We start from the raw sequence: 21,756 nt of genomic DNA, 5'->3' as shown, positions 1-21,756 counted from the left end.
TCTAATTTTATTTACAATCTTAACAGTGTTGTTAACAACCCGAGAAGACGTGATTGACAACCTCGGCAGTGTTCATGACAACTCACTCTGTGGAATACCAGGGGCGTTGTTGAGGTTGTTAATCACCTCTTCTTGGGTTGTTAACAGCCACTGTTGAGGTTGTAAATATGTTCAAATTAACAAGGGTAAGTAAGTAATTTCACAATTAAAATTAATTACACACAGGTCCCTGGGGACTTCAAAATCATTTCGCGATTTCGAGGGACTTTTTTGATATTAATTGTGTTCTGTGGGACCTGAGTGTAATTTTTCCAAGAAAATTTGTCATCTACTATTTCTATACCCCATTTAAAAATTTTTATTTTTATTATTTACATAACCTCAGGATTATGAAATTATATTGTATACTTTATCATGTCGAGCAACCGGGGTCAGTTGCAACTTGCAAGTATAATTTTAAGTTTAAAAAATTGTGGATTGAATTCTTGTTTGTTTCATTTTTTTAAAAAATTTATTTATCCTAATTGTATTCTTCAATTTTTTAGCTAATTTATTTTATTAAAATAAAATGAAATTAGAAAATAAAAATAAAGTTCAATGAATATATAATTTTTTTTTAGTGAATGTTCAATGATTATATTAAAACAAAATGGTCACACCAAACCAGTCGTAATCAACAAAAAAAAAACTGAAATGTGACATGAAATTTGGACATCAAATTAAACTTAAGTAAAACAATTAAAAAATGAAATAAAATTTTAGATAAAATTGAGTAATAAAAATATGTTCTGGACTCCTTAAAGATTTCTTTTTTGGACCAAGACGCCTTAAAGATTCAAAAGGCGCGGTTTCAAGATTTAGATCTCACGTTGAGTCTTTACCAATATGTAAATATAAACACACATACATATATAATATTTATTATATTGATTTAAGTTTATTTATTTTATATATTTATAATTTATTTTTGAACGGATCTTACTGAGGACGGTGCCGACGTCGTTTAGCTTAGCACCGGCGAGGCCTTGACCCAAACAATCGTCGCCCTTCAAAGGCTTCACGGATCCAATCATCCCACTAACCGGGACCTCTTCGCGCTCTGCTTCGCTCGGGCCCGGATCCGCCGCGTTTCTCACCGGAAGGAAAACGCCGGCGGTTTTGTCCTCCATCATCAAGGTGCTCATTTCTCATTTTCTTTCAGTTTCACGTGTTTCCCTTCTCATTCTCTTTCTGTTCAATCTTTCATCTACTCTTGAATGTTAGAAAAGAACTGGAACAGGGGGAAAGATAAAAGAATGACGTTTTAATCCATCTTTATTTGTTTTCTTATGTGTGAAATCAGTTAATATAACTAACTGCGCACTGGAAGTTCCGATTTGTATCTAGCATATGGATTTCTTCCCTTGTTTTTGTTCCCTTTTTTGTGAAGCCTTGGAAGCGATGGCTTATGTTCTTGCTAGTTTTAATTATTGAGCGATATTGTGTGATCTCCAGGTTCTGTGGACAATTTGAAGTTTCATGGCCTTAAGCTTGCTTCTATCTTGTGAACCTCCCACCATTGGCAAGAGCAAGCTGTAGGGCTGTTGATTTGAATAGAATAAAGAAAGTGATTGCTTGGACCTAGAAGCGCGGGTGAAGAATGTGAAAGATGACGATGAGGTTCCCCCATCGTTATTTGATTGTTATTTTGACCTTTATCTGCACATCTGTTTGTTATATAGAACGGGTTGGCTTTTCGATTGCATACACTATAGCTGCTGATGCTGCCAAAGTAAACCAATCTAGCAAGGGGGCAATACTGTCTACTTTCTATTATGGATATGCCTGTTCGCAAGTGCCAGGAGGATGGGCGGCTCAGAAAGTGGGGGGTTGGAAGATACTGCTTCTTTCATTTGTGCTGTGGTCAGCAACTTGTGCATTGGTTCCACTGGATCCGAATAGAGTTTTAGTATTGGTGATGGCACGATTGCTTGTTGGTGTGGCCCAAGGGTTCATATTTCCCTCTATACACACGGTTCTTGCCCAGTGGGTTCCTCCTCATGAAAGATCTCGGTCTGTTTCTCTCACAACATCTGGCATGTACCTAGGTGCAGCGCTAGGGATGCTTTTTCTTCCTAGTCTGGTGAAGTTTAGAGGCCCCCAATCTGTATTCGTGGCTGAGGCAATACTGGGTGCTTCATGGTCTCTACTTTGGTTCAAATATGCCAGCGATCCACCCCGACTTGAGCACCCCAAAGCCACTGGGGAATCCTTGTTGCCTATTAAAGGAAGCCACCGAAATAAAGTTGAACATGGAAGAGTTTCAGCTAAAACAACAAAAATCCCTTGGGTTAAAATTTTAAGTAGCTTGCCAGTCTGGGCAATTGTTGTCAACAATTTCACTTTTCATTATGGTTTATATGTGTTGATGAATTGGCTGCCAACATACTTTGAATTGGGCCTACAACTTAGCCTTCAAGATATGGGTTCTTCTAAAATGATGCCCTATCTGAACATGTTCATATTCTCAAACATTGGGGGGGTAGTAGCCGACTATTTGATCACCAAGAGAATAATGTCTGTGACTAAAACCCGGAAATTCTTGAACACCATAGGATTTCTTGTTGCTTCTCTTGCTTTAATGGTAATTCCCATTTTCAGAACTTCAGGTGGTGCTGTCTTCTGTTCTTCTATTGCTCTTGGTTTCTTGGCGCTAGGCAGAGCTGGGTTTGCAGTGAACCACATGGATATTGCTCCAAGATATGCTGGAATAGTTATGGGAGTTTCTAACACTGCAGGCACATTAGCCGGCATAGTCGGAGTTGACCTTACGGGCAAGCTTCTTGAAGCTGCTAAAACTGCCAATTCGGATCTTACTAGTCCTGAAAGCTGGAGAGCAGTGTTCTTCATTCCAGGCATACTATGCATTCTTAGCTCTTTAATTTTCTTGCAATTTTCAACTGGAGAGAGAATTTTTGACTGAGGTAGACATGCTGATTGATGGTAGCGCGGCTCATTGGCTATGCCTTTTTTTTTTTTTTTGGAGATTTCATTGTTGTATTTCTCCAAATTATATCATTCTTGGACAGGAGAGACCATATGAATATACCAAGTTTCATGGCTCTAGCCCCTCAGCAATATTGATGATGTTCTGTTGTTTTTTGATGTAGAATTTTTTGTTTTTCTTCTTTCTCCAACTTGTACCATTCCTGGATATGGTAAATGTATGATCATATTGGAAATTCAGGTACCTCAATTCACAGCTATTAGCTATCAAGAAATAATTTGGGGCTAGAGCTTGTAAGTGGCCAGAGTTAGTATTGTGATCACTCTTCAGATTATACTGTTACCTGATTTGAATGCTTGTGAGTGCCATACAACCTTTTTCTGAGAAATTGTGCTCATTATCATTCTTGCTTTCAGGCCATTTAAAATCTCCTTGCCGAGTTGATATTCAGAATTTTCCACGTTCTTGTGTCATGGCGTTGGTATGAAGTTGCTCTAAGCAAGGAATTCTACAGCTAGGGATTTTTAAGGAAAAAATTACAAGACTTGGGATCTTAAAGAAATTAATTAAAAGAAGTTAAAAATCGTGATTATTTTTAAAATTAAAATTACATTGGATTTTAAGGAATTCGTTAGTTGTTATTAGGTTCTAAGATAAGTACGATCGACCTTGAAGAAAATGAAAATCTTGTCTAATTTTTTTAGTATTTTTGTATCAATATCGTTTATAAACTTGCACGCAGCCGTTTATTATTTTATCAGCTTCGGCATGATACCCTACTTTTTGTTTTGGATTGCAATAATTTGTTTAAATATTTTTAAATAAAAAATATGGAAATAAATTTGCATTTTTTGCTTTTGATAATTAGATTATATGATACGTGCTATTCCTTATGTTATTTTATAGTTACCTTATAGTTTGTCTTATCTGTTTGGGAAGGGCATATCGGTAAGTTGGATATAGAGTTAGTTAGAGGAGAGAGGGAATATGCGCGATGCGAATAGAGAGGGAGGTTATAATCAGTGTACTGGGAATCATTACGTTTGTTGAATGCATTCTCCTGGACTTTTCTCTCTTCTCTGTTATCAAAAGGTATCAGAGCCATCTCTCCGGTCATGGCTCCGGAGACGCGATCTGGGGGCCGTTTGGGCGAACTGGAGCATCAATTAGAGCTCCAACAAGCCGCCATCAATTCTCTGAACAGTCGTTTTGATCAGCAAGGCCAGGATATTAGCTCCCTGAAGACTTCCGCAGCTAAGTTTGATGAATATTTCAAGGAATTGGTTGCTAAGGTCTCCGCTCTGTCTTCCGATGCAGGCAAACACCCTGCTCATGGCTCGGTGGAAGGGGGTCGCTCTTCTTTTTCTCCTCCGCGCATGCCAACTTTTGGGTCCTTCAGCGACCCGTCTCCATCTTACCACCATTATACGATTCCCACGAAACAGAGTAGAGTCGAGTTTCCGAAGTTTGACGGCTCCGACTTTCGGGGATGGGCTTATCGTTGCTGCCAGTTTTTTGAAGTTGACGGTACTCCGGAAGACCAGCGCATTCGATTACTGAGCATCCACTTGGAGGGCCATGCCCTTCGTTGGCACCAGACGTTTATGCGGCATCGCACCTTCTCTGACATTACCTGGTCCGAGTACTTCCGCCAACTGGAAGTGAAGTTTGCCGACATTCGGGAGGAGAGCCCGACGATTGCTCTTAAAAAGCTCCAACAACTTGATGGTACTGTTTTTGCTTATGAGCAGAAATTTGATGAGTTGCTTTCGGAGGTTGATATTCCAGATGAGGTTGCGATGAGTTTGTTCATTGGTGGCTTACGGTCCGACATCCAGAAGTGCGTTCTCAACTTCCATCCTTCCTCCTTGTCTAGTGCCATGTGTTGCGCGCGAATGCAGGAGGGAACTATCCAGGCGCTACATGAGAATGCCCCTTCTGCAACTCCGTCGGGTCGCAAACTGTTTTCCCCTTCGCCACGAATCTCAGGCGCCTCTTTTGGGGCTCGGTCACCTATCGTTATGGGCTCCAGTGTTAGCCCACATTCGAGTCTCTTCCCTCAGACAAGGCCTACGCCATCCGAAGCCCAGTCTTCGCCCAAACCCACTTCTCAGTCTGTCGCACTATCATCTCCATCACTCTCTGGTTCTTCAAAACCTTCGCGGCAGCTGTCCAAAAAAGAGATGGATGAACGACGACGCAAAGGCTTGTGCTATTGGTGCCCTGAGAAGTATTCGAGCAGTCACCGTTGCAAGGAATCCCACCTTTTCATGCTAATTATTGATGATGAGGAAGACCATTTTGAGGATGCTCTTGAAGACGTTCCGGGGGATTGCGTGGGAACTATTAACGCCATAGAAGGAAAGGAAGCCACGTCTACTTTGAAGCTTTTGGGTCGTATCAAGAATCAGCAAGTCATTATATTAGTGGATACTGGAAGTACTCATAACGTGATTGACGCTTCTGTGGCTAAGCGTCTTCAGCTGAAACCCCAAGAGCGAAGTGCGGTGACACTTACAGTAGCTGATACACGCCAGGTAACCGTTAACAAACATTGCCCGAACCTTGCATGGGAAATGAGTAATAATACTTTCTCAGCTGACTTTTTAGTTATGAAAATCGGGGGCTATGATATGATTTTGGGTACCCAGTGGTTACGCACCATTGGCAAGTTTTCGATGGATATGGAATCCAAAATTTTCGAGTTTAAAGTTAACGGGAAGCTACTTGAGTTGCATGGCATTGGTTATAATGCAATTACACAAGCTGAGGAAATTTACTCTGTTCGTGACCTGGTAGTGGCCGCCCATTTCTTCTTGATTCATGATTCCTCTCATATGCATTTGGGGTTGAATGCTTCATCCCCTCTATCCGAGATTCAACAACAGGAATTACAGCAGCTCTTGGAAAAATTTGTTGATGTGTTTGCTAAGCCAAAAGGTCTGCCACCCTCCCGTAAGTTTGATCATTCTATTCCTCTTCAGAATGACAAACCGATAAGTTGCCGGCCGTATAGATATGGCCCTGCTCAGAAAACCGAAATCGAAAAACAGGTTCAAGATATGCTTTCTAATGGCATTATCAGGGAGAGCTCTAGTTCATTTGCCGCTCCAGTCGTGCTGGTTCAAAAGAAGGAAGGGGCTTGGCGTTTTTGTGTTGACTACAGGAAGTTAAATGAGGCAACCATTAAGAATAAATTCCCTATTCCAGTGATCGAAGAGCTGCTCGAGGAGTTAACAGGGGCTACTTATTTCTCCAAACTGGATCTAAGGGCAGGGTATCACCAGATCCGTATGAAGATGGATGACATCCATAAAACGGCTTTCAAAACACATGAAGGGCTCTATGAATTCCTTGTTATGCCTTTTGGGCTGACAAATGCCCCAGCTACCTTTCAAGGCCTTATGAATTCTATTTTCAAAGCTTTTTTGCGGAAATTCATACTTGTTTTCTTTGATGACATACTTGTCTACAGTAAAGATTGGGTTTCTCATCTTCAGCACTTGGAGACTGTTTTGTTAACATTGAGACATCACCAGTTATATGCCAAGGTCTCCAAATGTATCTTTGCTGCTACTCAAATAAACTATTTGGGTCATCTTATCTCTGCCAAAGGAGTTCAGGCTGACCCACGGAAGCTAGACGCTATTACTGCATGGCCTAAACCGAATACTATCAGAGAATTAAGGGGTTTTCTCGGCCTTACAGGTTATTATAGAAGATTCATACGCAATTATGGTATTATTAGTCAGCCCTTGACTGATTTATTAAAGAAGAGTATGCCTTTTATTTGGACCGAAGCTGCTGCTGATTCTTTCAATAAACTGAAACAGATCATGACTTCACCCCCTGTACTTGTGCTTCCTAACTTTGATGAGACTTTTGTGGTTGAAACTGATGCTTCTGGTTTTGGGTTAGGAGCTATTCTATCCCAGAATGGACACCCGATAGCTTTTGCTAGCAAGGCATTGGCCCCTAAAAAGAAGCCCTTATCAGCCTATGAACGGGAACTACTTGCAATTATTTTTGCTGTGAAACAGTGGAGATCCTACTTATGTGGGCGTAAATTTCTGATTAAAACTGATCACTTGCCTCTGAAACATTTATTGGAACAAAAAGATTTGAGTCCTGATCAATTTAAGTGGCTTCATAAACTGTGGGGCTTACATTACGAAATTCTGTATTGAAAAGGGAGTGATAATGCTGCTGCGGATGCTCTTTCTCGTAGAGCTGAAGGAATTTGTTTTGCTGTTACAGTTCCAGTGTCTCCTCTTTATGAAAGAGTGAGGGATTCTTGGTTGATTGATGACCAATTGCAGCAAATAATTAAGGACCCGGAGCAAGACTTTTCATCGCATTCTAAATATACCTGGCAGCATCACTTACTTAAGCGAAATGGGAAACTGGTGGTAGGAGCTGATCGAGGACTTCGTCATGACTTGCTCCATTACTTTCATGCTGATGGAATTGGGGCTCATTCTGGTATGCATCCTACTTTTAAACGTCTCTCTTCTTTTTTCTACTGGAAGGGAATGGAGAAGGATGTTCGAAACTTTGTTCGAGAATGCAATGTTTGTCAAAGATTTAAACCTGAATTGGTTGCTTCACCAGGGTTACTTCAGCCCTTACCTATACCAGAGCATATTTGGGCTGAGTTGTCTATGGATTTCATTAGTGGGCTGCTAAAATCCTACTCTAAGACTACAATCCTAGTGGTAGTTGATAGACTATCCAAAGCTGCTCACTTTATTCCATTAAAACATCCCTTTACAGCCGTGGAAGTAGCTCAGTTGTTTCTGGACAATGTAGTCAAGTTGCATGGGTTCCCTAAGTCTATAGTGACGGACAGAGATCCAATTTTTTGTGGAAAATTTTGGAAGGAGTTATTTAGGTTGTATGGAGTTAAGCTGCACTATTCTTCTGCCTACCATCCTCAAACAGATGGTCAAACAGAGGTTCTCAACCGTTGTTTGGAGTGTTATCTCCGTTGCATGACTGGTGATTTCCCTAAGCAGTGGGTCAAATGGTTGCCACTTGCTGAATTGTGGTATAATACTACATATCATTCTGCTATTGGAATGACACCTTTTGAGGCTGTTTATGGGGTTTCTCCTCCAATTCATTTACCGTACATTGCTGGGGATTCTCCTAATGACCTAGTTGATCGGACTTGCCTTGCTAGGGAAATGGTGCTTCAACTTCTCAAGCAACATTTGTTGAAAGCTCAGCATCGAATGGTACAACAAGCTAACAAGCATCGAACTGAACGCCATTTTGGGGTGGGTGATATGGTTTACCTCAAACTCCATCCTTTCCGCAGGAATTTAATCAATAATTCCTCCCTGCACAAGTTAGCTGCCCGTTATTTTGGCCCTTTTAAAGTTATTCAGAAAGTGGGGCCTGTTGCTTATAAGCTGCAATTACCAAACGAGACTAGAGTACACCCTGTTTTCCATGTCTCTCTCCTCAAGAAACATGCTGGATCAGTTGCTAACGTGGCCTCTACTTTGCCACCTATTGATGATCAAGGGAACTTCATGTTAGAACCAGAAGAAATATTGGGCAGAAAGGTTGTCAAGCGTAATCATCTACCAGTGACGCAAGTATTAGTGCGTTGGAAATTTTCTCAGGCTGAAGATGCTACTTGGGAAGATCTTTCGGTGATTCAACAACAATTTCCTCAATTCCAGACTAAGGCTCCTCCGACCAACACCATCCTTGTGGACAAGGATCCTTTTTGAGGGGGGGAGTATTGATACGTGCTATTCCTTATGTTATTTTATAGTTACCTTATAGTTTGTCTTATCTGTTTGGGAAGGGCATATCGGTAAGTTGGATATAGAGTTAGTTAGAGGAGAGAGGGAATATGCGCGATGCGAATAGAGAGGGAGGTTATAATCAGTGTACTGGGAATCATTACGTTTGTTGAATGCATTCTCCTGGACTTTTCTCTCTTCTCTGTTATCATTATATAATTAGTCTTTTGTTTTTTAGGGGAAAAACAAGAGAGAGCGTAAAAATATTTTCAAAAATGTAATTTTCTTCCTTGAAATTTATCTTTAAAAAAAAAATCACAATCCTTTTGTACGTGGTGATTTAATTGAGAGGGGTCTATCCTTGGTCTTCAGCAGCCTATTCTCTAATGTCAGCAGATGATATTTCTTATACTCACCAAAAAAAAAAATTATCTTCCAAAAATTAAAGATACAAAAAAGTTCAAAATATATTCGATAAAAGTCTGATGTAAGAGTAAAAAGGAAAATTAGCAGTTTCCTCGCTTAGTTAATGAGAGAAAAGTGGAAGGAAAAGAAAACTTGAGAAAATAAATAACAACTTTCAATTATTTTAAGATATTTTTGTAAAAAAAAAAACCTTTTCCCCCCCAAAATTGTCCGTCAATATTTTTCATCGTTTGGCCCTTTTTCCTTCCCATCCTCTCCATCTTTGTTCATGGTTTATAAGCGTCTTTGCTTGTTCCATTTAGAATTATTATTAATAATATGTGATAAACATTATATAAATAATATGAAAGAATAATAAATTTTTTGATACATAAATGTTCTCTTAAAGATAATAAGGTCGTTATAGTTCATTTGAAATTAACTATTTTTTTTTCTTTTCTCAACTTTTCTCTTCTCTTCATTTTTGCTCAATGGGTAGTATTTTAGATTTTAATATTCTTAAAATATAAAAGCAACACAGATATTGTGTGCGTAATAAATTAAAAAAAATGACCAGAAAAAGGGGAAGAAGAACTGAAGTTTTAAGAAGGATTAAACGCTGGAAGTTTTGGCGTTTAACCCCGTTCTGTTCAATCTTTGAGCCCATAACGCGTCGACTTCAGAGTGCAGAGAATAGGGCTGGCGCCTGGCGCGAGAAGGAAGGTCTGGTGAACTGGGAACGGGAGACCACTTCTTCAAGCAGGAGGGAGTTTGAACAGAGAAGCCCAGCGGAGAGAGAGGAAACTCTAAGCAGAGGGAGATAGTGTCAATTTGTAATAGAGAGCCTGAAAAAAGGGTCCCTTTATTAGTAAGCTTATATAGGCCTCCTTTTCGAATTTTTTAAGTCGGTCGCTATTCTTGCATTTGGAAACTGGAAAGGATCTCTTTCCTGTTGACTTGCAGTGAGTGAAGGAAGAGGAAGCTTCCTTGATTCATAGAGGTAACCTTGCAAAATTTTGTACAACCCCTTACCTTCTCAGCATCATTTGATTTTCTGGGTTCCTTACTTTGCTGAGTGATTGTAATATTTAAGTTTCTTTAAGAAGCTCCCTGTTTCATCTTTCCCATTTTCACGTTCAGTGTGTGGAAGATGTTCCAGGTTGTTTGTTTGTAGGCTGTGCTGTCAAAGAATGTCTCATGCCCGCAATTTATATTTGTTTTTGTTCACTGTGTTGGACCCTGACAAGGATATTGTTTTGGGTGCTCTTTTGATGGTTTATTGGTTTGATATTGTCAGATGATAATACCTTGAATGAGATAAATTACTTAATGGATGAAAGCATAGTGGATATAAGCATACTCATGGAAAAGGATGGTCCATTAGTTTTTCTTATTGTGGCGATTAATTTTGCACTATTTACCTTTCATTTTTGTTTATGTTAATTAGGGGATTACCATAATGTGTTTGGAATAATATGCTAGTTTTGATGGGTCACAAGCATATCATCGCTACGTGTTAGAATAAGCGATATTCTAAACTTCACTTTGTGTACTGGTAACTCCATTGAAATTTAATTATGTTGTGCGGATAATTTTCATGAATTTTGGGTTATATGCAACTTAATGTCATGTTTCTGTTAGTAAAATATTGGACTAACATCAAGATGTTACAAATATTTCATGTTTTGGGCGGTCCAGTATCTAGTTTTAAAGGCCAGGGATTATTTATGTATGTTTTAGGGGGTTATCCACATATGAGGCAAAGTTTAGGGAGGTTTTTTACATTCTAACGAAGTTTTTCATATATTTCTTTTCCTTTCTGTTATATTGGATATTTACAATTAAGGTTTCCTTTTACTGTTTCTCTATCTCTATCTTGGGTGCCTGCCCTTTATGGCCTAATCTGATCTTCTAAATTTGTATTTTGCCATTGGGGTTCAGTGTATTGCTTACATAACTGGTGGAGTTCTTGCCACCACTGGAGCTGTTGCTTTGCCCTCTTGATTTTGATTCTGAGGAAAACTGATTGAACGCTGATCAATCAATCATGGGTTATGCTCAGCTTGTGATAGGTCCCGCTGGTAGTGGCAAGGTAATTTCTATTATTCATTTCCTTTGTCCTGTTATTTGTTAAACTGGATGAGTTTTTCCTGTATGTGCTATGTTTGTGTGTGTGCTTGGATCCTGATTGGTGTATGCATTTTACGTTGTGTATTAGTCCACATATTGCTCAAGTTTGTACCAACATTGTGAAGCTGTGCGTCGGACAATGCATGTTGTGAACTTGGACCCTGCCGCTGAAAATTTTGACTATCCTGTGGCAATGGGTAAATACATTGTGGGACTTGTTTATTTCTTTTCTGAGTTATCGATTATAGTTGCAAGGGTTTAACTTCTTTACATTGGAATACTTGCAGATATAAGGGAACTCATTTCTTTGGACGATGTCATGGAGGAACTTGGGTTAGGGCCTAATGGGGGTCTTATGTACTGCATGGAGTATCCTTTTCTGTGTCTTTCAGCAAAATCCAGGGTTTCTTATTTCGTTTTTGCTTTTGTCTTGGTTCGTTCATTTTCTAATTTTTCATTTGGCAAAGTTCTTAACACCCTTGCCTGAAGCAAGATTCTGTATATATTTTACGATAGGTTACTGAGCTAGAGAATGTGATTATGAATTATCTCTTTACTGTTATCTTGTTGTATCTTCATCCCTTTTTATGTATTTGCTAACTATTTTAAGCATTATTTTTGACAATTTTGTGGCCTTAATAATCACATTTAGACACCTTGAAGAAAATCTGGATAATTGGTTCACAGAAGAACTGGACAATTACTTAGATGATGATTACTTGGTTTTCGACTGCCCTGGTATTCATGCCACATCATTAAACTTTTCATTCAATCATTTATTGCTATTTGACAGATTACCATGATTAGTTAGTTCACTAATTATTAAATATATTGTAATAATTTCAAGATAGTGAAATCAAAAGAGGTGAGATACCACATCTAATGCGCATGTCAAAATCAGCATCTTCTAGAACTAATTATGTATTGGGTGCATTGGTAAAACTAATGCATGTCCACTTTTTTTTTTTTGTTTCATTCAACATTTATCTTTTCTATTGTTAAATTGTTTATAAAATTTTCTGGTTAAAAGCGATCAGAAAAATGAATTACTTTAACATAGGCTTGTAATTGTAATGTTTTTCAGGTCAGATAGAGCTTTATTCACATGTGCCAGTGCTTCGGAATTTTGTTGAACATTTGAAACGTAAAAATTTCAATGTTTGTGCAGTATACTTGCTTGACTCACAGGTGTTATATTTTGGTCCCTTTTTTTAATACATACTGTATACTTTCTATCATAGTTTTTCATAATGTTTGCTTAACTTTATAGTTTTCTATCTGTTAGTTCATGACAGATGTCACCAAATTTATAAGTGGATGCATGGCTTGCCTTTCTGCAATGGTTCAATTGGAATTACCCCATGTTAATATTCTCTCTAAAATGGACCTTGTGACTAACAAAAGGGATTTAGAAGAGTGAGTTCTGTTATTAATATTTCATTCATCTGACCATCCTCATACGTTGAAATCCTAATATATCCTGAATCTGTATTATTTTTAGATTTTTGGATCCAGAACCCCGCTTTTTGTTGTCTGAATTGAATCAACGGATGGCTCCTCAGTTTGCAAAGCTGAATAAAGCTTTGATTGAATTGGTGGGTAATTTATGTTCTTAGTAAAATATACAGTTTTTTTCCTCAATTATGTGTTGCGAGCCTGTCATCACTCATGCTTAGTCTGGTTGTCAACTGCCATTATGCTTGACCTGACAAGTTCTAGTTCGTTTGTCATTGTAAAAATTGTTCAAAATTCCTCTTATGATGGATAATTTCAGTTTATAGTTCAATGGTTTTTTATGAAGTTTAGTATGTGTATTGTTGAATGGACAAATTTGCTATGTATTTTGTTTAACATTGAGATTGGAATAATGATTTGATTCCTAAAATTTTTTATGACCGTCATTCCATTGTCTTCTCGTTTTATGACGTCGTTCCTGAACATACCCTCAAGGTTGAGGCTTCCTTTGATTTTTTTGTTTGAACTCTACGATGCTTCTTATTATCTTTTTTTCAGCATATTTATTTTTGTTTTTCTTATAGGTGAATGACTATAGCATGGTGAGTTTTATTCCACTGGACTTGAGGAAGGAAAGCAGGTTTGCTCCGTGTCTCTCAGACTGCTCTTGATATAAATAATCTGTTTTGCCCTTGGGTGTAGTATCCATCCGTGTTGGTTAATAAGTGACTTTGAACATCATGGCTACAAACATGGGGTCTTTAATAAGTAATAACAGAAATGGTGCTGAATCTTTAAAATTGGGTGTTGAGTTGGGATTGAGTTGGTGCAAGTGTTTTATAGTTTGGCAGAGGTGCAACTGCTGAATATGTCTTTTGTAGCTTATGCTTTCCCTTAATGGCTTAGCCCTATAGAGTCGTGCCTATGAGATTACTCTTGGTCAAAGGATTTGGATGCGGTTAAACCTAAAAAGTAAAATCCGCTTGGATTTGCTCTCACAAAAGAAACTGGCTTCCAATTGATTAGTGGGTTTCCGCAGAAAACTTTAGAATTTTTTTTCACAAGTATATCTAATGCAGGATATAGCCGACTCTGCTTAGGGGAATAAGGCTTGTTGGTGCATGCTACGGGGAGAATATAAGTTCAACATCTTGAGAATGATGTGGCAGTATAACTTATCTTTGGTGTTTTATCTTAGCCTTTCTAAAAGGGAGTGTCTCTCTCGGATAATCTGGTGTTTTGCTGAATGCCTATTTTTCTTTCATTATCGTGTTGCCGTTTGTTTTCCAACGAGGATTCCATATCCTTGCCATTTTTACATGTTTTTAAATGTAATTTCTTGTTCTGATACGAAATGCAACCTAAGAAAACATGGTTTATTTTATTATCTTCGTGAACATACTATATGTGTTTGTACATAATATGAATTGTGATGCATTCTCATCCTGAAATTCCTGTTGTGAAATTGAATTTAAAAACAGAATGGTTGTCTTAATGATGGCTTGTTTCCATTTTGCAGCATACGATATGTGTTGGCCCAAATTGATAATTGTATTCAGTATGGAGAAGATGCAGATGTAAAGGTTAAAGATTTTGATCCACCAGAGGATGACGAGTAGCTTTTTCTCCAATGCAGCATCTTCTGATAATTTCAAAAGCTATGCCATCACAAATTCATAATTACAAAAACATTCTATCAAGGTAGCATTGTCAATATATTTAGGATCTCTGTCTGATGCTCAGTGGTGAATTCTCTAAACTTGGGCAAAGATGGAGACGCAGATTGTGTTTATGAGAATGAGTGGACTTTGAATGAGAAAGAAATGGAACTGTTGGGTCTGTCTGGTTGAAGCTTTATAATTAGATATATTCTCTGTGATCTTAAATGTAAGAGATAGTTGAGGGGTTTGTTTAGCTTCCAAATATAAAACCTGAACATCCGCAACAAAAAAAGATAACAGTTGACATAATTTTATGTTAGTTCATAATCAGGTTCTAAGTTCAGCAGATAATGGTTTATAATTGCTTCATTGACCTCCTGCAATGGCTTGTCATCACATAGATTGATTGCTTTTAATTCTGAGTCGTTCGTGTCTGATGTGGCTTACCTTCTTCGATCGAGCTTTCTGTCTTTTTCTTCCAAACACCATTTTGTGATATCTCACTTCTGTCTCTGAACGTTTTCCCTCCATCTCTCTCAAGTTTATCTCAACTAAGCCCAATTCAACTATCGATGCGCATATATTCCTCCTGTTTACTGTATAATTTTGATTTAACCATCTCATATGGACCCCAAAAAAATTAATTAAAAGGTAGATGTGACATTAAATATGTGGAGGATTTGTAAAAACTTTTTAAATACGCCTTTGAAAAAAATTGAGGAAAAAAAAATTAAATCTGACTAATTTAATAATGATTTTATTTTTAACATAATTCTGATTTCTAAAAAATTTCTCACTTAAAATTTTTCAAAAATTTCTTTCTTTACCAAAGGAAATTTTTTTTAATTACTAGTTAAAGATATTGTAAGAATTAATGTGAAATTATAAACATTTACAGCGAATGCACAAAATTATTACTCCCTCAATTTCATAATAAAAATATTTTTTGATGAAATTTTTTGTTTTATTTATTTTTCGTTTTAGAAGTTTAAAGCAATATAAAATAACATTATTTTATTACAACCTTATTTATGTGAGTAATATCAAAATGTTTCAATGCAATAAATTAAGAATAAATTTAAACAGAGGGAGTAATTATTATTAACAACTCAGAGGAGTATACTTTTAGCTCATGCATTGAATCTAATAAATGCTTCTTTTTAATTTCCTTTGACTTCTGTCAATTATTAACTTATTATTTTCTTAGCAAAGCAAAAGAGAACTAAAATTTCTGTGAGAATTAAACAACCTAATCAATGTCAAGAGTGAAAATACTTAAGTTTCCCCCAGCATTAATTATTTTATCTATGATGCCTAGCTCCACCATTACACTCCTGTGTCTATAAGATTAAACAGAACAATCTCTTCTCCTTGCGTAGGCCATTGTGATAATCAGCAACACACAGAATGAGCAGACCCCATGTTCTGGTTTTACCCTTTCCTGCTCAAGGACATGTCAATTGTCTCATGAACGTCTCTCATAAATTAGCCCAAAATGGCCTCAAAATCACCTTCGTCAACTCAGATTACAACCACAAGAGAATGATGAAGGCAATGAAGGATGATGAGATTAAGGAGAGGTTGACTTTGAGATTTGTTTCAATCCCAGATGGTATGGGACCTGAAGATGACAGGAATGACCTTGCCAGGTTATGTTTGGCGATGCTGAGCACCATGTACTCGGAGTTCGAGAAGCTTCTAGAAAATAACAATACTGAATGTGGTGACAGAATCACTTGTGTAGTGGCAGATGTGAGTATGGCATGGGCCTTAGAAGTTGCCCATAAGTTTGGTATTAACGCTGCTGTCATCTGTACTGCATCTGCAGCTCTTTTAGCCTTGAAACTTCATGCGCCAAAGCTCATTCAGGATGGACTCATAGATTCTGATGGTTATATATCTTTTCCCTTTCTTCTTTTTCACAGGACAATATTTATTACATGATATTAAAACTCAATCTGAATTGGATAATCTGACTAGTGAATTGGTGAACTAGTTTCCTGACTAGTGATCGGATTGAATTTTATATTTTCCCCATCGTTAAACCTGAAATGACTCTCTTTTGTATTAAGACTAAATAACAATCCATTAAATTTGTGCTTTAGTAATTTTGTTTTGTTAAATTATGAGTGATTTATACATTTCATTTAAATAAAACTTTTTAGGGTTACTTGTAAATGTTTTACATACTTTAATTATATATTTTATTTTTTTGGCCTGAAATTATATATTTTATTTAAGTTATATTATTTTAATAATGATTGGTTGACCCCAATTCAGTCATACTTAGACCATTGACTCTTAAATTATCATTTTGACCAGTTCAATCAATCATGCTATTTCCAGGACCTTAATTTATTGACGTGCATATCTTTGTTACTTTGGAAACTTTGGTATGTTGTTCGTTTATGTTTTGACGAAGCTTGATGCCTCTTGTCATTATAGGAATCCCAATTGTAAAAGGAGAATTCGAGCTCTCCCTAGATATTCCTAAGATGAACACAGCTCACATTCCATGGTGTTGTATAGGAGACTCAACCTCTCAAAAGATTATATTCAGTTACATTTTAAGGATAGTAAGGGCTTCAAACTTGACAGATTGGTGGCTTTGTAATTCCATTTACGAACTTGAGCCTGGAGCTTTTTCTTTATACCCCAAGATCCTGCCCATTGGTCCATTAATGAAGAGCCATGAGAGCTTAAGTACTCAGTCACTTGGACAATTCTGGGAAGAGGACAAATCATGCTTGAAATGGCTAGATCAGCAGCCTCCTTGTTCTGTCATATACGTTGCCTTTGGCAGCTTCACTGAGTTCAATACAAGCCAGTTTCAAGAGCTAGCTCTTGGACTTGAGCTTACTCAAAGGCCTTTTCTTTGGGTTGTTAGGGAAAATGACAAAGACAAAGGCTCGAAATTGGCATACCCAGATGGGTTTAAAGGCAAAAATGGGAAAATTGTTAACTGGGCACCTCAACATGATGTTTTGAGCCACCCTGCAATAGCTTGCTTTGTTAGCCATTGTGGTTGGAATTCTGTCATGGAAGGTTTGAGCAATGGGGTGCCTTTTCTGTGTTGGCCATATTTTGGTGACCATTTTTTTGACAAGATTTATACTTGTGAAGCCTGGAAGGTTGGACTGGGATTTGATTTTGATGATCAAGGACTGATCTCGCGCCATGAAATCAAGAGAAAAGTGGACATGTTGCTTGAAGATGAAAGCATAAAGGGAAGGTCCATGAAGCTGAAAAAGATCATCAGCAATAACTTAACAGAGGGGGGTGTCTCATTTCAGAATTTCTTAAAGTTTGTGGAATGCGTTAAACAATGAGATGTTTGACTTCGATGTTATTCACCCAAAAAAATTTTATAATAAGAATAAAATTCATGTTGTTGACTTGTTATTACTCTTTGAACTATACTTTGTTTTTTTAGCTACGCTAAATTGAAACTGAAACTTGACTAATAGAAAGCGAGCCAAAAAAAAAAAAAGATTAATACTTATGAGGTTGGTGAGGGAATATGAAAATAAATAAGGGAAAATCTCAAAAAAGTGACTACTGAATTTCAAAATGCTAAATCGGGAATTATTACAAAAATAGATTGTCATTTGCTCTTTGAATGTAGTCATTAGAAAATCCCAAAAAAGTGATAGCTGAATTTCAAAATTCTAAATTAGTATTGGTTACTACACTTATAAAGAAAATGACTACATTCAAAGAGCAAATGACAACCTATTTTTATAATAATTCCTGATTTGGTATTTTGAAATTCAGTAGTCACTTTTTTTAGATTTTCCCAATAAATAACTCTAATTTTTCCATTCTGCATCTGTTAAGCATAGTAATAATATAATACTGCCTCTGGTCCATCATAATTCAGAACCATGCATAATCTGCCATCGACTCCCATAGCAATAAATGAAAAAGCTGTATGACTCATCATATATGAATTCAAAGCATTGAAAAGTACGCACATAGCTTAATAAAAAAGATCGAATTAAAGGAAGGCCACACAAACTTTCACGAGAGTTCTCCCAAAAACGTTCAGTTGACTGTGCACGTACGTAACTCCGCAGAGCTTCTCTCTCAAGTTATTATCATTTGTTGACTAAACTTCGCAGAACTCTGGGATGATCTCTCCTCTTCGTTCATCTCCTTAAACTATTTGTAATGGCAGACATGTTAAGATCTGTTGTTTAGAATTATTTATAAGTAATTTTTTAACTGTGATTTATGAATACGAGGTAAATATGTGAACAGAATTTTATCTCGACTTACGTAAAATATTCTTGTAAATGTGATTTAAACGAGGCCCTAATCATGTGATTAATTCGTATTTTCACTTCTGTAATATATTTAAAGTGTTGAACTTCATATCCAATGTGTTAACAATATTTTGAAAGGTAAAGGAATTTAGCAAGAGACAAAAGGTTTTTTCTTAGAAAAAAGAATGCTTAAACACTTCAATAGCCAAAAAAAAAAAAAAAACACTTCAATAGCGGGTCCTTGTTCTTGTCCTTACAGTCACCTCTTTTTATATACTATGATAATTATATCTATTTTAATAAATATAATATTGTATTTAAAAGTCCTTATGTATTTCTAGCTTTTCGTACAAGTTATAATTTCAAAAACATTTTTTAGTCATCACTTAATAAAATAAACTATTAAAGTCTTATAGTCATGGTAAATAAAAATTTAACATAACATGTGTTTAAGAAGTATATAAATCTTCACGGCTTATTCAATTGGTACCTTCCCTTAATTCCTACTAGATCATTAACATGAAAATTGTTAATATAAGAGATGAAATCTAACGTCTCAATAACTACTGAAATTTTAACCTATACAAACAAATCACATATGACACACAAAAATCCGATCACACATATATATATTTGTATATGAAAATCATGGATTTATACATTCACCTTAATTTTATTTTTAATTCAACAATATCCCAACATTATTTTCTAATATATCCAAAAATAATGCAATATGTATCCTTCCTTATATCACCGTCCACTCTTATATCGCTAATTAAAGCCATAGGCTAACACATAGTCTAATAGGAACTAATCTATTTTACTGAATTATTCCAAACTCACCAAAACTAGAGATATATCCAACTAAAGATATAAAACTCAAGTTTGGACTATGGTTCCCTTCCTTTGCAAATAAAATAAGGAGGTATCACATATCCCACATTTCCAATAAATTCCCGGCCAAACAAAAACATGGAAGAAAAAGGTCCTAACAAGTGCCATCCATTATGCACTGAGTGATGGCATACCACATGGTAATTTTATATTTATGCAAATCTCTTTCTATTCTTAGCGTAACAATACATATGTTATATACAAATAATGTTACATCATACGTACGTCTTGTATATTATTAAAAATAAGATAACAATAAAATTTCTGTATCAATAACTATTAATATATTTAAATATTGATCATAATTAATAGCAATAAATCTTAACAAATTAAAGTAACATATTAAAACATTTATTTGAAAAGTCATAATACATACATATATTTTAATATGGTATAATACAAATTAGTAAATCCAAAATATAATCATACACAATTCACATGTACATGAGAGAATTTTCAAAGTTACCTATTACTCTTGAACTTACAAATATTCACATAATGATTACTCTAAAATTCTCAAGAGTCTACAAAATTACACATAAATATTTATTAATATATAACAAAACTATTCTAAAATTATTTTAAAATTCTAATGCTACCCTCTAAATTAAAGTTACAGAAATATATTAACTCACCCAATATTATTTGGAAACAAACTTTTGTTCACATAAGAAAATATTTAAAATTAATAACTTAATATTTATGACCCCAAATCTAAATATTTTATATTAAAATTCTCAATTTATAATTTTTCAAGCCTTCAAAAATTATTTCAACAATAGATTTTTAACTTATTCAATATTTAAATCAATTAAAATCTCAATAATATATTAAATAACTCAAATAAATTATTTAACTTAAATTTAATTGGTAAAAACATTCTATAGGTTTTAAATAACAAATTTTTCAAATAAAATCTTAATTTATATTTCTTAAAAGAATCATTAAACAAATATAAACCGATTAAAATTTCTTAATAATGTGTTTTTAAATTTCTACGGTCATATATTATCAAAATTTCATATTTACTCTATATCTAAATTGTAAAATTTTCTCTAAATATTATAATAATATTAATAATATAAAGCTCTAAATATATAGAAAATATTTTATATTAATAATCTTCAAAACTTATATTATCCTTCTAAATACTAGTACTTCTGCTTCTCTCACGCTGCTCTCCTTCTACCTTTCCCTCTGCCTTTCCAAAACGTTTAACACGCTTGCATTTATTTTTCTCCCTTGTTGTCCTTGAACCTACACCGCCCCCTATATCATTTTATTCAACCGCGTCCTCCCTCCTCTTTCCCCCTCAATTAATACGCCCCATTTTTCAACTTCATTAATTACAACTCTCCAAAATTCTTCTTTCATTTAGTACAACTCCCTCCCTCCCGTCTTTTCCACCAAACTCGGCGGAAAAGATTGTTTTTCAAAAAAATAAAATATTATTTTATTCATGTATATTTTATTATAATTTTTTTTAAATATAGTACTACCTCCGGTTCTTAATATAAGAATTTCTTTGACTTTTATTTTGGTTCTAAATATAAGACCCTAATCCACTTTGTCTCTCATATTTATGTATTTTTTTTCAAAGTAGTCCTTCTAATAATGATAGTTCTAACCAATATAGTTGATTAATAGGGATATTTTAGGAAAAACGACATCTATTTATTACAAATAACTAACTTAACTTCTTTCGTTAATCTCTTTAAATTAATCAACTGAGTTTTATAATTAGGACGGAAGGTAATACGTTACAGTTAAGCATGTCACCAGCGTTTGTCCTGAGGATCTAACTGTGTCTTAAAATAAGACATCTATTCACAAGAAGAAAGAGGCGTGTCAAAAGGACTTCTTTCTGACACACCTAGAGCCAACATTTATAACAAGGTCTTCGTTTCTAATCTGGCTTACCTCCTTTTCACTCTCAAACCTTCTCAACTTCTCCGCCATCACCCTCATACTAACTTCTCAATTCTGCTTCTGCCTCTAGAGCTTCTCTTCCATTCCGGATCCGGTTGGAACAGTTTATAAATAAGTTATAAACTGTTTTTTAATAGTGATTTATAAAATACGAAACAAGTATGTGAAATGAATTTTATCTCAACTTATATAAAATATGCTTATAGGAGATTTTAAACGTTCTGTCAAACGAGGCCTCCGTATATCTCATTTCAAGTTTATGTACTCCTATGGTT

At 35.8% G+C, this 21,756-nt stretch overlaps 3 protein-coding genes across 3 annotated transcripts; all 3 read left to right on the top strand.

The window, feature by feature from the left end:
• Positions 1-1,058: 1,058 nt before the first annotated feature.
• Positions 1,059-3,374, top strand: LOC114723371 (probable anion transporter 5). The gene is made up of 2 exons (XM_028909563.1): positions 1,059-1,176; positions 1,495-3,374. Exon 2 carries the CDS (start codon positions 1,649-1,651, stop codon positions 2,960-2,962), a length of 1,314 nt encoding a protein of 437 aa, XP_028765396.1. The 5' UTR covers positions 1,059-1,176; positions 1,495-1,648; the 3' UTR covers positions 2,963-3,374.
• Positions 3,375-9,815: 6,441 nt separating this feature from the next.
• On the top strand, positions 9,816-14,717 carry LOC114723325 (GPN-loop GTPase 3). The gene is made up of 10 exons (XM_028909519.1): positions 9,816-10,147; positions 11,089-11,239; positions 11,366-11,474; positions 11,565-11,646; positions 11,930-12,015; positions 12,362-12,465; positions 12,563-12,693; positions 12,779-12,872; positions 13,317-13,372; positions 14,252-14,717. The coding sequence occupies exons 2-10, from the start codon at positions 11,195-11,197 to the stop codon at positions 14,349-14,351; spliced, it is 807 nt and encodes a 268-aa protein (XP_028765352.1). The 5' UTR covers positions 9,816-10,147; positions 11,089-11,194; the 3' UTR covers positions 14,352-14,717.
• Positions 14,718-15,800: 1,083 nt separating this feature from the next.
• On the top strand, positions 15,801-17,722 carry LOC114723335 (UDP-glycosyltransferase 83A1-like). Its single transcript, XM_028909530.1, has 2 exons — positions 15,801-16,284; positions 16,839-17,722. Exons 1-2 carry the CDS (start codon positions 15,801-15,803, stop codon positions 17,720-17,722), a joined length of 1,368 nt encoding a protein of 455 aa, XP_028765363.1.
• Positions 17,723-21,756: the final 4,034 nt, after the last annotated feature.

Source organism: Neltuma alba, unplaced genomic scaffold, assembly GCF_004799145.2.
Source record: "Neltuma alba isolate B1F8T4 unplaced genomic scaffold, ASM479914v2 tig00012135_pilon, whole genome shotgun sequence".
Classification (NCBI taxonomy): Eukaryota; Viridiplantae; Streptophyta; class Magnoliopsida; order Fabales; family Fabaceae; genus Neltuma; species Neltuma alba.
This window is presented reverse-complemented; position numbering and strand designations above follow the sequence as displayed.